Raw genomic sequence first — 15,619 nt, 5'->3', positions numbered from 1 at the left:
AAGCTAGTGGATACACACAAACAATGTGCAAAATTTGCGTGAGAGTTATGCGGGCGAAGAAGTCTCAAACTCCAGTCAATTATTCACTACAGAACAGTAGTGGCTCCTGGCCATAAATATAGTTACGGCAGATGTGTATATATATAGTCCCTTATGCTCACCAAGGCTTTATTTATTTGATCAAAAATTCAATATATATATATATATATATATATATATATATATATATATATATATATATATATATATATATATATATATATATAATAAATCTGCATCGTTAATACTTTTGATCTTTTATTTAAAAAATCTACAAAAATCCAACCTTTCATTGGAGAATAATAATTTTAAATGGGGGGAAAATCTCATTATGAGAGAAATGTTTTTCTCTAATACACATTGCTCACAATTAATCATACCCTTTTATTCAATACTTTTTGCAACCTCCTTTTGCCAAGATAACAGCTCTGAGTCTTCTTCTATAATGCCTGATAAGTTTGGAGATCACCTGACAAGAGATCAGAGACCATTCCCTCATACAGAATCTCTCCAGATCCTTCGGATTCCCTTTTTTAAATAAAAGATCAAAAGTATTAACGATGCAGATTTATTTGCACAGCCTTCTTTGGTCATATTTACCAAGGGTATGAATAATTTTGAGCACGACTGTATATATATTATATATATTAGGGCTGTCAAATCGATTAATCGCCTCTAACATAAAAGTTTGTGTTTACATATGTGTGTGTGTGTGTGTGTGTGTGTGTGTGTGTGTGTATATATATATATATATATATATATATATATATATATATATATATATATATATATATATGAGAGACACACACATACACACATATAATATATATAATATATAAATATAATATTATATATACACATATATTATGTAAACACAAACTTTTATGTTAGATGCGATTAATCGCAATTATTCGATTTGGCAGCATATATATGTGTATATGTGTACACATATATATGCTGCCAACATAATACACATTCAAAATTGCTTTATTGGCATGACTGTAAATAATACAATATTGCCAAAGCTTGGAATACATACATATATAAAATAATAATAAAAACATCAAAATAATAGAAGAAAATATTATAACATAACTTCAACTTAAATAAACTAACAAATTAGAACATGTCTGAACATGTGTGTATATATAGGAATACAAGGAAGTTCGGCTGAGGACATGGAGTGGCAGCTTATCCGGAGAAGAAGGGATTGATAGAATGGAGTGGTGAATAGGTAGAGGAAGAGAATAAAATCAGTGAAAAGCAGCTTTTGTCTTCCATCTGTGCTTGTGAGCGTTCATTCTGCCCCGTCACCAAAAGCCGTCTGAGGTGTTATACAATAGCGAGAAATACACACAGACATACAGATATAGTGAAGTTTTTTGTTTGTTTGTTTGTTTAGTATGCACTCATCTGCTTTCTTTTTCTCTATTTGACATTGTAGCTGTAGCTGTCCATTAAAATGAACTGATGTCTGACTTTAAGAGAACAGCAGCGTTTATCCCATAACTGTACTGAGAAGGATTAAACCCCCATCCCTTCCACATGCACACACGGATCGCCACAATATTCCCGTTTCACCTCCGTGTGGACATGAAGACCGGGCTTTGACCTCATTTTCAGCATGAAAACTGAGATCAGGGCTGATCACACAAGTGGTGTGATATCATCAGTGCCGCCCAATGAGCGGGCCTTCAGACTGAGACGCGCGTCTGCCGCTCATCAGTCTCTAGCAGCGCTCAGTCGGAGTAGGATGTTTGTTTTGTTGTGTTGTTGTGGGTCAGAGACAGGACAGAGGATTAGAAAAAAGTGTGTCGCACCTGGACTGATTCTTGAACTGTATTCAGTACGTATTTGTTCATTGTCTTTTAATCTGATGTTTTAGAGATTATTGTTAATTGATTTATGTAAGCAGTGAGGCTGTGCTATATTGTCTACTGACTTACTGCATAATAAAAACAATAATAAAATATTACAGAAAATAATTAGAACTTTATTTTATTTAACAAATTTGTTTAGCATTATTTCATCAAGCAAATTAAAAGTGACATTTAAACATCTCAAACTGTATAGGCAAGTCGATGTAAGAATAACTTTTATATTGTTATAATATTTCAGTATTATCATTATATATAATATATTCAATATATTTAAAGATGAACATTTACTGGACTGAAGCAACTTAGGTTTACATGATTATACATACGTACATCACTTATTTTTTAGAAAAATGTTGAAATGTGAGTATCAAATATGATACATCAGGCTTTTGAGGAACATATACATTTATCTCTCAATAATTATTGTATTGCATTGCATTATGTTTTGTCCCCCATAATAACATCTACAGCTTTGATCATAAAACTAAGCTAATTCTTAGTTTTTGATCATAAAACTAAAAATATCATCTTACTATGACATATTACTGGGAATTTAAAAATGTCTTCTTACTTTTTGGCCATATGAATACCAGAAACTTCACCAATTTGTTTATTTCTGCTCAGTTTGGGCCTCTAAATGTTTTTCCTCCTCCTCAAGTATGAACTCCATATTCTCACTATATCATACTATATGAGCCATTAAATCCTTATATATCAAATTATACTCTTCAAAAAAATAAACAGATGCAAACTTTTTTAGATTTGGTCTAAAATATCAGTATATTGTATACTATGTAAATTCTGTCATCAGTTACTCCTCATGTTGTTCAAAACCTTTCTTTTTCTTCAAAATAAGATATTTTGAAGAATGTTTTTCATGTTTTTCCTTACAGTGAATGGTCCAAACCAACATTGGCCCTTAATGACTTTCATTTTTCAAGGTTTCACAGGTTTGGAACAATATGAGGCTAGGTAAATGATGACAGAATTAAAATTTTTGGTCTTTTTTTTTTTTTAATCCAAAATAAAATGAAGATTAGGTTGGTTATTATTTGTAATTGTGTAATTTGGTGTATTCTTGTGGTTTAAAGCTTTTGTTTGGCATGGGTTTCACTGTGTAGTGTAAGATCAGAACATGCTGCCGTGTCTCTAGCCATTGTTTTTAGCAGTTGCCATGGATTAACCTGCTGTGCCTGTCTTCATCAGAAACATTAGATCATGCTGTCATTTATAGATGTCCTAGATGCCATTAATTAAATTGCTGTGACAACAGCAGGTTAAGTAATACAGGGTGAGGTGTGAATCCAACACAATGGGACAGGCCTGTCTGCATGTACAAAAAATGACACACTGCTTTCCTTTTTTCTTTCAAAGAGTATTACACTTGATTGTATGTTTGTTTACATTCAGTGCAGCGTTATTCATTTTCAGATATTTATGTGAAATGTGTCCACGGCTATCATCGTGATTTAATGTGCGATTAGATGTATTGTTAGATATGCGATTAGGTCTTATTTATTTTGTGGATGTATAGGACACCAACATGAAACGCCATTTGCGACCCACATTTATTCCGTAAGTTGACGTACTTCTGAGTTAAACAAGGACACTGATTTTATCAATCAGGAATCAAATAGAAGAGGGCCTGAAAAATAAGAGTACTTGGAAACATAAGCTGGAAAAAAAAGTCATAGCAAAGGTGGAGCAAGTTATAACATTTTGATTTGATTTTGATGAAGACAAACATTTTCTTTGGCATGATGTCCTGAACGATTAATTGTTCACAATAAGACCAGTAACATGTAGAATGTAAAGAGGGGTCATTTAGATTGCAGGGTTGGGTTCAACATTTGATTTCAGTGTAAAGTCAACATGAGATGATGTAACACCGTTTATGCGAGAGTGTGGTTAAGTCATGAATCACCTGCCTGAAATTATTGTCTGTTTTGAGAAGTAATAATAGGTAGCTAGTGCTCAGGAATGTTGGTGACAGGGTTTGACCAAAATCAGAAATGAAGAATCAGATTCCTAGTGGTTGACCAATATAAATTTTTTGATTGCCGATGCCGATATCTTAGAGAGCAGGGTGGCCGATACACCAACAGAGATATGACACAATTTTGGTCTGTTTGTCACACAAAGCTATCATGTGACCTTAGAAGACATGGAATATAGTTGTATTGTAGTGTTATGCCCATTTTATGGCCTTTTTGGAGCTTAGTCTGCATTCACTTTACTGTAGAAATGAGGACTCTGGACATCTACTTGGAAAAAAAAAATAGTAATTTTGCAGCATGACTGCAAGTAGATTACAGTTTTATTTTTGAGAGAACTGTCCTTTTAAGGAAATGCTGAGGTTGCAGAAATGTATCATAGGCCGTACCATCTCCCTCTTTGTCATGAATATAAAGTCTGCTTCCCTTTTGCCATGAATGGAAGATTTTGTTTGCCTGAACAGTTGAAATAAACATTTTATGAAACTTTGCTGTATTCATTCTAGGGCTGCAGGATATACTGAAATAAAATTGATGTTGCGATATGGCTTAGTGTGATTGTCATATTGTACAGGCTGTGATTAAGTAAATATATGTGCTAGCTGTCTCAGAACAGCTTGGATCATTTTCTGTGAACTTTTTATTTATTTTTTTTTTTTATATAATCCAGCCCTAAAAGGATTTCGATTTTAAAACCATTCTTCAGAGTAAAAAGTTATTTTTCAGCTCTTTTTGTTTTTTTAATTATTTTTGATGCAGATGCTCCCCCCAACAAAACCACCCAAATCATTCTAGAATGATCCTTTCTTTCCAAATAGAGTTATTTAAAGGGATAGTATAATGAAAATTTGATGTTTATCTGCTTACCCCCAGAGCATTCAAGATGTAGGTGACTTTGTTTCTTCAGTAGAACACAAATGATGATTTTTAACTCCAACCGTTGCCGTCTGTCAGTCAAATAATGCTAGTGGATGGGAACTTCTACTATAAGAGTAAATAAAACTTGCATAGACAAGTCCAAATTAAACCCTGCGGCTCGTGACGACACATTGATGTCCTAAGACACGAAACGATCGGGTTGTGCGAGAAACCGAACAGTATTTATATAATTTTTAACTCTAATACACCACTATGTCCAACTGCGTGCAGCACTCGTTAGTAAGGTCTGATCGCGCTCTGACAGCGGCAGTGATGTCTCGCTCTCATTGAAGTATATGCGTGAGACATCACTGCCGCTGTCAGAGCGCGATCAGACCAAACGAATCGAGTGATGAATGCAGTTGGACATAGTGGTGTATTAGAGGTAAAAAATGATATAAATACTGTTCGGTTTCTCGCACAAACCGATCGTTTCGTGTCTTAGGACATCAATGTGTCGCCACGATCCGCAGGGTTTAATTTGGACTTGTCTATGCAAGTTTTATTTACTCTTATAGTAGAAGTTCCCCTCCACTCGCATTATTTGACTGACAGACGGCAACGGTTGGAGTTAAAAATCATCATTTGTGTTCTAGTGAAGAAACAAAGTCACCTACAGCTTGGATGCCCTGGGGGTAAGCAGATAAACATCACATTTTCATTTTTGGGTGAACTATCCCTTTAGGGATAGTTCACCCAAAAATGAAAATGATCCCATGATTTATTCACCCTCAGGCCATCCTAGGTGTATAAGACTATCTTGTTTCAGATGAACACAATCAGAGTTATATTATAAAATATCCTGGCACTTCCAAGCTTTACAATGGTAGTAAATGGGGCTCCTGATTTTGAAGCCGAAAAAGTGCATCCATCCATCATAAAAGTAATCCACACGACTCCAGTGGGTTAATAAAAGCCTTCTGAAGTGAAGCCATGGGTTTTTGTAAGAAAAATATCCATATTTACAGTGCTCAGTGTAAATGAGTACACCCCCTTTGAAAAGTAACATTTTAAACTATATCTCAATGAACACAAAAAACAATTTCCAAAATGTTGACAAGACTAAGTTTAATATAACATCTGTTTAACTTATAACATGAAAGTAAGGTTAATATTATAACTTAGATTACACATTTTTCAGTTTTACTCTAATTAGGGTGATGCAAAAGTGAGTACACCCCACAACAAAAACTACTACATCTAGTACTTTGTATGGCCTCCATGATTTTTAATGACAGCACCAAGTCTTCTAGGCATGGAATGAACAAGTTTTGCAAAGTTTTGAATGACATTTTGCAACATCTTTTTCCATTCTTCAAGAATGACCTCTTTTAGAGAAGATGGAGAGTGATGCTCAACTTGTCTCTTCAGAATTCTCCATAGGTGTTCGATTGGGTTCAGATCAGGAGCCACTGAATCATTTTCACCCTGTTCTTCTTCAGAAATCCAAAAGTGGCCTTAGATGTGTGTTTAGGATCATTGTCATGTTGGAAAAGTGTACGACGACCGAGGGCACGGAGTGATGGTAGCATCTTCTCTTTCAGTATAGAGCAGTACATCTGTGAATTCATGATGCCATCAATGAAATGCAGCTCTCGACACCAGCAGCACTCATGCAGCCCCACATAAGGACACTGACACCACCATGTTTCACTGTAGGCACCATGCATTTTCTTCACCTTTGCGAAGCCATAAGTTCCAAAAACATTTATCTTGGTCTCATCACTCCAGAGTATAGAGTCCCAGTAGTCTTTGTTTTTGTCAGCTTGGGCCCTGGCAAACTCTAGGCAGGCTTTTTTGTGCCTGGGCTTTAGGAGAGGCTTCTTTCATGGGCGGCACCCATGCATGCCATTCCTCTGCAGTGTTCGCCATATTGTGTCACGGGAAATAGTCACCCCAGTTTGGCTTTCTACTTCTTTAGATAACTGCAGTGAACTTGCATGCCGATTTTCTTCAACCCTTCTCATCAGAAGACGCTCCTGTCGAGGTGTTAATTTCCGTGGACTACCTGGACGTCTCTGTGAGATGGTTGCAATTCCATCTTTTTTAAATTTTTGTACCACTTTTGCTACAGTATTCTGACTGATAAGTAAAGCTTTGCTGATCTTCTTGTAGCCTTCACCTTTCTGGTGTAAAGAAATTATTTTCTTTCTCAGGTCTTGTGACATTTCTCTTCCATGTGGTGCCATTGCTGACAGCATGAAATGGGAAGGGGTTTTAACACCCTTTTATAGTCAACTGTCTGCTGAACATCTGTGTAATGAATAATTAGACTCACCTGTGGTTGAATTCTTGTTAAATTAGACATTTGTAGTCTAAAATTTAGCTATGCTCTAGAGACCTTCAGTGGGGTGAACTCATTTTTGCATCACCCTAATTTGAGTAAAACTGAAAATTTTGTTCTCAAAGTTATATTATTAACCTTACTTTCATGTTATAAGTTAAACAGATGTTATATAAAACTTAGTCTTGTCAACATTTTGGAAATTGTTTTTGTGTTCATTGAGATATTGTTTAAAACGTTGCAAAGGTGAGGAATACAAAGAAAAATGCATGGTGCCTACAGTGAAACATGGTGGTGTCAGTGTCCTTATGTGGGGCTGCATGAGTGCTGCTGGTGTCGGGAGCTGCATTTCATTGATGGCATCATGAATTCACAGATGTACTGCTCTATACTGAAAGAGAAGATGCTACCATCACTCCGTGCCCTTGGTCGTTGTGCACTTTTCCAACATGACAATGATCCTAAACACACATCTATGGGAAGAGGGAAGAACAGGGTGAAAGTGATTCAGTGGCTCCTGATCTGAACCCAGTCGAACACCTATGGGGAATTCTGAAGAGACAAGTTGAGCATCACTCTCCATCCAGCATCATGTCTCTAAAAGAGGTCATTCTTGAAGAAGGGAAAAATATAGATGTTGCAAAATGTCGCCAACTTGTTCATTCCATGCCTAGAAGACTTGGTGCTGTCATTAAAAATCATGGAGGCCATACAAAGTACTAGATGTAGTCGTTTTTGTTGTGGGGTGTACTCATTTTTGCGTCACCCTAATTAGAGTAAAACTGAAAAATGAGTAATCAAAGTTATATTATTAACCTTACTTTCATGTTATAAGTTAAACAGATGTTATATTAAACATAGTCTTGTCAACATTTTGGAAATTGTTTTTGTGTTCATTGATTGTTTAAAATTTTACTTTTCAAAGGGGGTGTACTCATTTACACTGAGCTCTATATTATATATAAAAATACAAAATATTGCAATATCAGTTTTTGTTTTTCCAATATGGTGTAGCACAAATTAATTCCCTTATTTCCCTCCAAATCCTAAATCCTAAACAGTTGTGTTGAAAGTGGTATTTTCAGTTTGTTGGATTGGCTCTGTCCACTCAACACCTCCACTGCTGACCTGTTTCCACAGGAAGATCTGTGTGCACTGTAAGTGTGTGCGGGAAGAGCATGTGGTGCGCTCCGTGCCCGGCCAGCTGGAGAGAATGATGATGAAGCTGGTGTCAGACTTCCAAAGGCACTCCATATCCGACGACGACTCGGGCTGCGCCTCGGAAGAATATGCCTGGGTGCCGCCCGGAATCAAGCCTGAACAGGTGAGGAGAATATATAGATACAATGACATTAAAGTTAAGTGTGAGGTAAGTGTCTGAATCAGCCAAAGCCTCTCTTACGTTCACTCAAGCAGAGCAGCTGCTCTTTTTCATACAATGAAACAAGACTGTCAAGATTCAAGAAGGACAATAAAAGCATCACCTCAGTTATCCTGTGTAGCACCAGTTTTGATTTTTCTGTTCCACATTTAATTTTATTCTGGCCAGTAACTGCCCATTTAGACAAGGGGTGGGGAACGCTGATCCTGGAGGGCCATTGTCCTGCAGAGTTTAGCTCTAACCCTAATTAAACACACCGGAAGCTAATCAAGGTCTTCAGGATTACTAAAGTTACAGGCAGGTAAGAACAACCCCCCTCCTTCACAGCTCATTTCGAGGGAACGCCTCCAAAACTCGTGCACGAGTATCGGAACACGAGTGTTTACCACCGGCATTCGCTGTGTCGTGTTAGTGGATTCATTATGTCGGACTCACCGCAGGTAACTCATAATCTGCAGTTGTTACTCCTGTCTCCTGACAAAAACATTGCATGCGGCGCCTGTGGAGTGTGGAAAGTTACTGGAGTGCGCAGCCGCGCACTTCTCGCACAAGGGATGGCATGGCAGTGATTTACAAGCCAGAGGGCCAATCCGCGCATGTCTCTCACAAGGAACGTCACGGCAGTGATTGACAAGCCAGAGGGCCAATCGTTTACGCGATGATCGCGTAAACGATTGGCTGATGTTTTTAAGGCCCTACCTCGTGCACAGATGATGTATATTAATATTATTCCTTTCAGTGCACCTAATAAATAGTCTTTTATCAGTTAGTAAAGACAGTTTCAAGTAATATTGCAAAAATGTATAAAACAAAACATCCTCTTTAGCACCTTTAATAAAGGCCTTCTGAACCGAAGCGATGCATTTGTGTTAGAAAAATGTCCTCAATGATCCTCAAACTCAATGATCCCACTCACTGCCATTACAAAGCTCGGATGCATCAGTATATATGTATTAAAGTATCTCAGACTGTGTTCATCAGAAAGAATAAAGTCATATACACCTAGGATGGCTTGAGGGTGAGTAAAGCTTAGGCTAATTTTCTTTTAAAAGTGAACTAATCCTTTAAGAAATATATTACTAGAGTAGAATGTATTTCTCAATATAATAATAATAATAATAAAATAATTAAATAATTAAATTATTAATAATAAAATTATTAAAACTTTAAGGAATTTAAAAAAGGAATTGTTAAATTTTCATTTGATGAAAAAGATTTCATAAGGCCCCAGACATAATCTGTCACACTATTAAATGTGTGTATTTTGTGTTCTTGCATGTTCAGGTTTATCAATACTTCAGCTGTATTCCAGAGGACAAGGTTCCCTACGTGAACAGTCCAGGAGAACGATATCGTATTAAACAGCTCTTACACCAGCTGCCAGCTCATGACAGTGAGGTAAAACTCCTTATGCTGGATGCACTTCATGTTTGACATGTTTTCATAAATGAAATTCACCATCCATATTGGCCTGAATACATTATTGATGTTGATTAATGTCATGTTGTAAGTCTGTGTTGGTCTTGTGTGAGCTGTAACAGTATTGTAAATGTGTGTGTGTGTGTACAGCCTCAGTACTGCAACTCTCTGGATGAAGAAGAGAAGAAAGAATTGAGGTTATTCAGCCAGCAGAGGAAGAGAGAGAATCTGGGCCGCGGCATTGTACGACTTTTTCCGGTCACCATGACAGGAGCCATCTGTCAACAGGTAGAGAAAAAGAGAGACAAAAATGGCACAGTCTGCTGATGAGATCAGTCCAGATACATCTTTTCAGCTGTAACATCACCTTGAAATGACAACTGACTGCTTCCTTGCAACGGAAATAGTGCATACTTAGCTGAGTATCACTTCAGCTCAAGTATGGAGTGTGCGTAAAAGTACTTGAGCTGAAGAGGCACTCGTCTGGCATGTGGCTTCTGGAAACTTTTTGATATGCTGTGATAAATTTAAACTTCAGCCTGACCAGTGCCAAAACAGATACCATATGTACTAGATAAAACCGCATACTTTCCATACACCCCCTGCAATATTTCATGTGTTTTGCCACATTTCAACACCCATAATGCACTCCAGCTGATGAGTAGCTGCCAAGAGGGTGTGACTGTGTTGAGAAGAGGCGGATTATGTCTTGTTCTGTTGATTTGTGTGAATACCCAGTCTTTTATGAAACACAGAAGTAACATAATTAGTATGTCTCTTTCTATATGTATCTAGTATGTATCGTTCTTTCATATTTCTACTTGTCAAGTTTTTCATTTTGACTTTATTATAGCTTTTTATTATAGAGGTGTCACTGTGCTAAAGAACAAGGACAAAGTTAAAGGGTGCTAGACATGTATTGAAGCAGATTTACCCCTTTACTCATGGTAAAATCACTGTAACAACCTCGAGAGGCTTCGTGATTTATTTATTTTTTTTAATGTTCAATGAATAATTTCATTTATTGATAAACTATTATTTAGTCTAGTAATGTCCACCTAGTTTAACTAAATTCTGTTTTATATAAACATTTAAAATGTACGGTCATTTTCATCTTAAAAATGTGACAAAAAATATTGATGACTCATTCTGGGCTGCATTTCCCAAAAGCATCATAAGCCTAAGAAGTTTGTAAAAGCGATCGTACGACTATTCTTAATATTACGGTCTGTTTCCCAAAAGCATCGTAACTTAAGTAGCACTTGAAAATGATTGTAGATCTACGAGTGCTCTGGAGTAATCGTAAAGTGCATCGTAAGAAGACAGGATTATGAGGTCACCTACAGGACAACCGGCAGATTACACCTTTATTCAAGTGCAATGTGTATAACACAGCTAAGGTTTTGACTGTATTTCTCTTATACTCTTTTTTTGTTTAAATGAATTTATAAATGAAATAACGAAAAAGGGAAGAAAATAAAAAAAATAAAAATACACATAATGACATAAATATGTAGAATAGTGCTGATAAAACATGCCTGCACTAAAAATGTTGTCTGTACACCTGTAGAAATTGGCTAGATGAAGTACCTAATTTGTGTTACAGTCACCCTTAAAGAGCTAGTTCATCCAAAAATGAAAATAATATAATTAATTACTCACCCTCATGTCGTTCCACACCCGTAAGACCTTCGTTAATCTTTGGAACACAAATTAAGATATTTTTGATGAAATCCGATGGCTCAGTGAGGCCTCCATAGGGAGCAATGACATTTCCTCTCTCAAGATCCATTAATGTACTAAAAACATATTTAAATCGGTTCATGTGAGTACAGTGGTTCAATATTAATATTATAAAGCTACGAGAATATTTTTTGTGCGCCAAAAAACAAAATAACGACTTTTCAACAATATAGTGATGGGTGATTTCAAAACACTGCTTCTGAGCTTTATGAATCGAATCAGTGATTCGGATCCCCTATCAAATGGCTAAACTGCTGAAATCACGTGACTTTGGCGCTCTGAGTCACTGATTCGATTCGCAAAGCTCTGAAGCAGTGTTTTGAAATCGGCCCATCACTATATTGCTGAAAAGTTATTTTGTTTTTTTGGCGCACAAAAAGTATTCTCGTCGCTTTATAATATTAATATTGAACCACTGTACTCGCATGAACTGATTTAAATATGTTTTTAGTACCTTTATGGATCTTGAGAGAGGAAATGTCATTGCTGGCTATGCAGGCCTCACTGAGCCATCGGATTTCATCAAAAATATCTTAATTTGTACTCCGAAGATGAACGAAGGACTTATGGGTGTAGAATGACAAGAGGGTGAGTAATAAATGACATTATTTTCATTTTTGGGTGAAGTAACCATTTAATATTTACCCTTTATATAGGCCTATTGATATCTAAACTTGCATGTTCATGTTTTAAAATTTAGTTTATGGTTGGAAAAAAAGTCGGAAACACTTGGAAGAACTCATAAGAATTCCTATAGTATTTCATAGGGCCATAGGTGGTTCAGCATGGACATCAAAAATATTGAATCACAGTTTGATATTCACACACAAAATAATTGTATTAAATTATAAAAAAAAAATCAAATAAATATTACTATAGTAATAATTTTATTGTACTGTGAAATAAACAATATATATTATTATATAAAAATATTTTAACAGTACAACAGTAATATGACAATACTAATATTTAAGATATTTATCTTAATTTTTTTTGCTTTCAAATGTTAAATCATAGAGCTTTATTTTATTACTATATTATTTTTACGGAAAGGTAATCATAAATCATCATTTCATGGGATCTTTAACTGTTACTGCTTCTGCTATCTTGGTTGTTTTATATGACATCACAGCGGTCATATGGGAGCGGTCAGGGCTTCCATAAAATGCTGAGTTTGCAACTTGTAATTATGAGTTTGGAAACTTTCTAAACCTCTCTTTCCACCCTACTCTTTTCTTTTTTCCCTATCCCTTTCCTCTATGTCTGTTGATCAGTGTGGAAGGCAGATTTGTGGCGGTGACATAGCGGTGTTTGCGTCACGGGCGGGTCACGGCTCCTGCTGGCATCCTCAGTGCTTCCAGTGCGCTTCCTGTAACGAGCTACTAGTAGATCTCATTTACTTCTACCAGGACGGACACATCTACTGCGGCCGGCACCACGCTGAACGCATCAAACCCCGCTGCCAGGCCTGCGACGAGGTGAGCGCTGGAGTTCAGCTCTCATCCCTGAATTGTTCACCCAGTTCCTATTTTCATCCTGAATTTGTTGTGTAGGGGTTATCAGACATGTGCCAGACACACTAAAACTTGGTGCTCATGCAGGTTCAATCCTGGCCTTCAACAATCCCATTCTATTCTATTTATTAAATTAACTAAAATTGAATTTGATCCCAGCCCTGCATCACTTACTGAATGGAACTGAAACAGAGGTGATGCCACGTAACCTTACACAATATCTTCCTCAGATCATCTTCGCGGACGAGTGTACGGAGGCTGAGGGGCGGCACTGGCACATGAAGCATTTCTGCTGTTTTGAGTGTGAGACGGCACTGGGAGGTCAGCGGTACATCATGAGAGAGAGTCGGCCTTACTGCTGCTGCTGCTATGAGTCACTGTACGCCGAATACTGCGACACCTGCGGAGAACATATTGGTGAGGACAGACACTACATAGTCTTGGTTAAAGGATTAGTTCACTTCTGAATGAAAATTTCCTGATAATTTTCTCAGCCCCATGTCAAGATGTTCATGTCTTTCTTTCTTTAGTCGAAAAGAAATCAAGAAATTAAAACATTCTAGGATTTTTCTCCATATAGTGGACTTCACTGGGGTTCAACGGGTTGAAGGTCCAAATTGCAATTTCAGTGCAGCTTCAAAGGGATCTACACGATCCCAGACGAGAAATAAGGGTCTTATCTAGTGAAACAAAAAAAAAAAAAAAGGATATACTTTTTAACCACAAATGCTCATCTTGCACTGTTCTGTGATGTGCCATGCACATTTAAAAATAAATATTTTTTTACTTGCTATTAAATCAGCTAGAAAACTAGTTCATGGCTTCAGTGTTATACTTTCAAAAGAATGAGCTAGTTGCATTTATAAAACATTTATTTGTTGTGCTGCCAACTTGCCTGCTAGACCTTTGTAATTGTGTTAACATAAACACATTTCTGGAGCACTAGTCAAAGTTATTCTGCGTAATTGACATGGTACATTCCTGTCAATTATGGCAGTAAAAAGATAAGTAATTACAGAAAAATGCTGTGGTTCCAGATTGAGATGTTACATGATTGAAGGCTTTGACAGAGTGCTGTAACATTTGGTTTTCCTCACTCTCTCTCTTTCTCTCTCTCTGTCTGTAGGTATAGACCAGGGCCAGATGACATATGAGGGCCAGCACTGGCATGCCTCTGAAGCATGTTTCTGCTGTGCCTGCTGTCGGCTCCCCCTGCTGGGCAGACCCTTCCTGCCACGCGGGGGACTCATCTTCTGCTCCCGCTCCTGCTCGCTGGGGGAAGACCCAGAGAACTCGGACTCCTGCGATTCTGCCCTACAGAGCAAATCAGTGTCACATAAGCCTGTTCATAATCCGCAGCATAGTTCCACACCACGGCCACAGGGGGGAACCAGTGTCACTGCCGCCACCTCTAAAGTTAGCACACAGACGAATGCAGTTATATCAACTACTACAACAACAACAGAGAATGGGGGTCATTTTCCACTGGAGAGCAAAGGTACAGATTTACTTTGCTCTTTTTTTATTTTTATGATGTTTCACACATATGTTATTTTTTCATTTAAGTTCAGCATGAAATCATTTAATTGTTTTCATGACAAGTAAGCACATTTTCCATCTGAAAGTTTTATTTATTATTATTTTTAAATAATTCTATTTCATCTCAATGGTGATTAAGACTTTTTCTCCCTGAATTCTCATTCTTTAATTAAAAAAAAAAATAATATTTTAGTAATTCTTTCATCACAATGGTGATTTAAACACAATTAACTCTTTTCCTGGCATTGACAGAATTTTCCGTCATTTATGAGACAACGCTTCCCCGCCAACTGACCAAAATTTCCATCTTTTCTGTGTTTTCACTGTTATATGGTAGAGGGCACTATTACGCAACTTCTGAAAGAGTGCAGAATCTCTGAATCAAAACGATATCGTTGCACGTTGTAGTCTTTGAAAAATGTGATTTTCTCGAGGGGAAAAAAAAAAAGTGATTTTCTCAGCTCTTTGTTCAAAATGTTTTTTTTTGTTTTTGTTTTTTTTTATGAAACTTACCCCAAACTTACCCTTTTGATATATTGCATGTTCAGATATTCATATAACAAAATATTCTGGGGGCCATGAAATTTTTGTGAAAATTATCAAAAATGGTGGCGGTGGCTGGCAATTTATTTATTTATTTATTTTTTTATTTTTTTAATGCTGGCGGAGAAAGCGTTAAGCACTTTTCTATGGAAGCTCGTTTCCCCAACTAAATAAAAAAAAAAAAAAAGATTAATTGAGACTTTTTATCTCAGAATTCTGACTTTTTAAACTCGCAAGTTATAAAGTCAGAATTCTGAGATATAAACTCGCAATTGCATGATAAAAAGTCAGAATTCTGAGATATAAAGTTGCAATTGTGTGATAAAAAGTCAGAATTGCGAGATATAAAGTTGCAATTGCGAGTT

General features: G+C 36.7%; 1 protein-coding gene across 2 annotated transcripts in view; it reads left to right on the top strand.

Annotated features, from left to right (window-relative positions):
* The window catches only part of prickle3 (prickle homolog 3), a 53,721-nt gene that overhangs the window by 25,505 nt on the left and 12,597 nt on the right, over positions 1–15,619 (top strand). The window contains exons 1-7 of one of the 2 annotated variants that reach the window (XM_048210815.1): positions 1,089–1,885; positions 8,256–8,439; positions 9,781–9,894; positions 10,066–10,203; positions 12,933–13,136; positions 13,403–13,589; positions 14,299–14,670. In XM_048210815.1, coding sequence (XP_048066772.1) covers positions 8,329–8,439; positions 9,781–9,894; positions 10,066–10,203; positions 12,933–13,136; positions 13,403–13,589; positions 14,299–14,670 — 1,126 coding nt within the window. In that variant the 5' untranslated portion in view covers positions 1,089–1,885; positions 8,256–8,328. Of the gene's footprint in view, positions 1–1,088; positions 1,886–8,255; positions 8,440–9,780; positions 9,895–10,065; positions 10,204–12,932; positions 13,137–13,402; positions 13,590–14,298; positions 14,671–15,619 lie in introns of those variants that run through there. The other variant, XM_048210814.1, reaches the window with a different exon arrangement.

The sequence above is a fragment of the Megalobrama amblycephala genome, linkage group LG12 (genome assembly GCF_018812025.1).
Source record: "Megalobrama amblycephala isolate DHTTF-2021 linkage group LG12, ASM1881202v1, whole genome shotgun sequence".
Classification (NCBI taxonomy): Eukaryota; Metazoa; Chordata; class Actinopteri; order Cypriniformes; family Xenocyprididae; genus Megalobrama; species Megalobrama amblycephala.
Note: the sequence above shows the minus strand (reverse complement) of the source record. Positions and strands in the feature narration are given on the sequence as shown.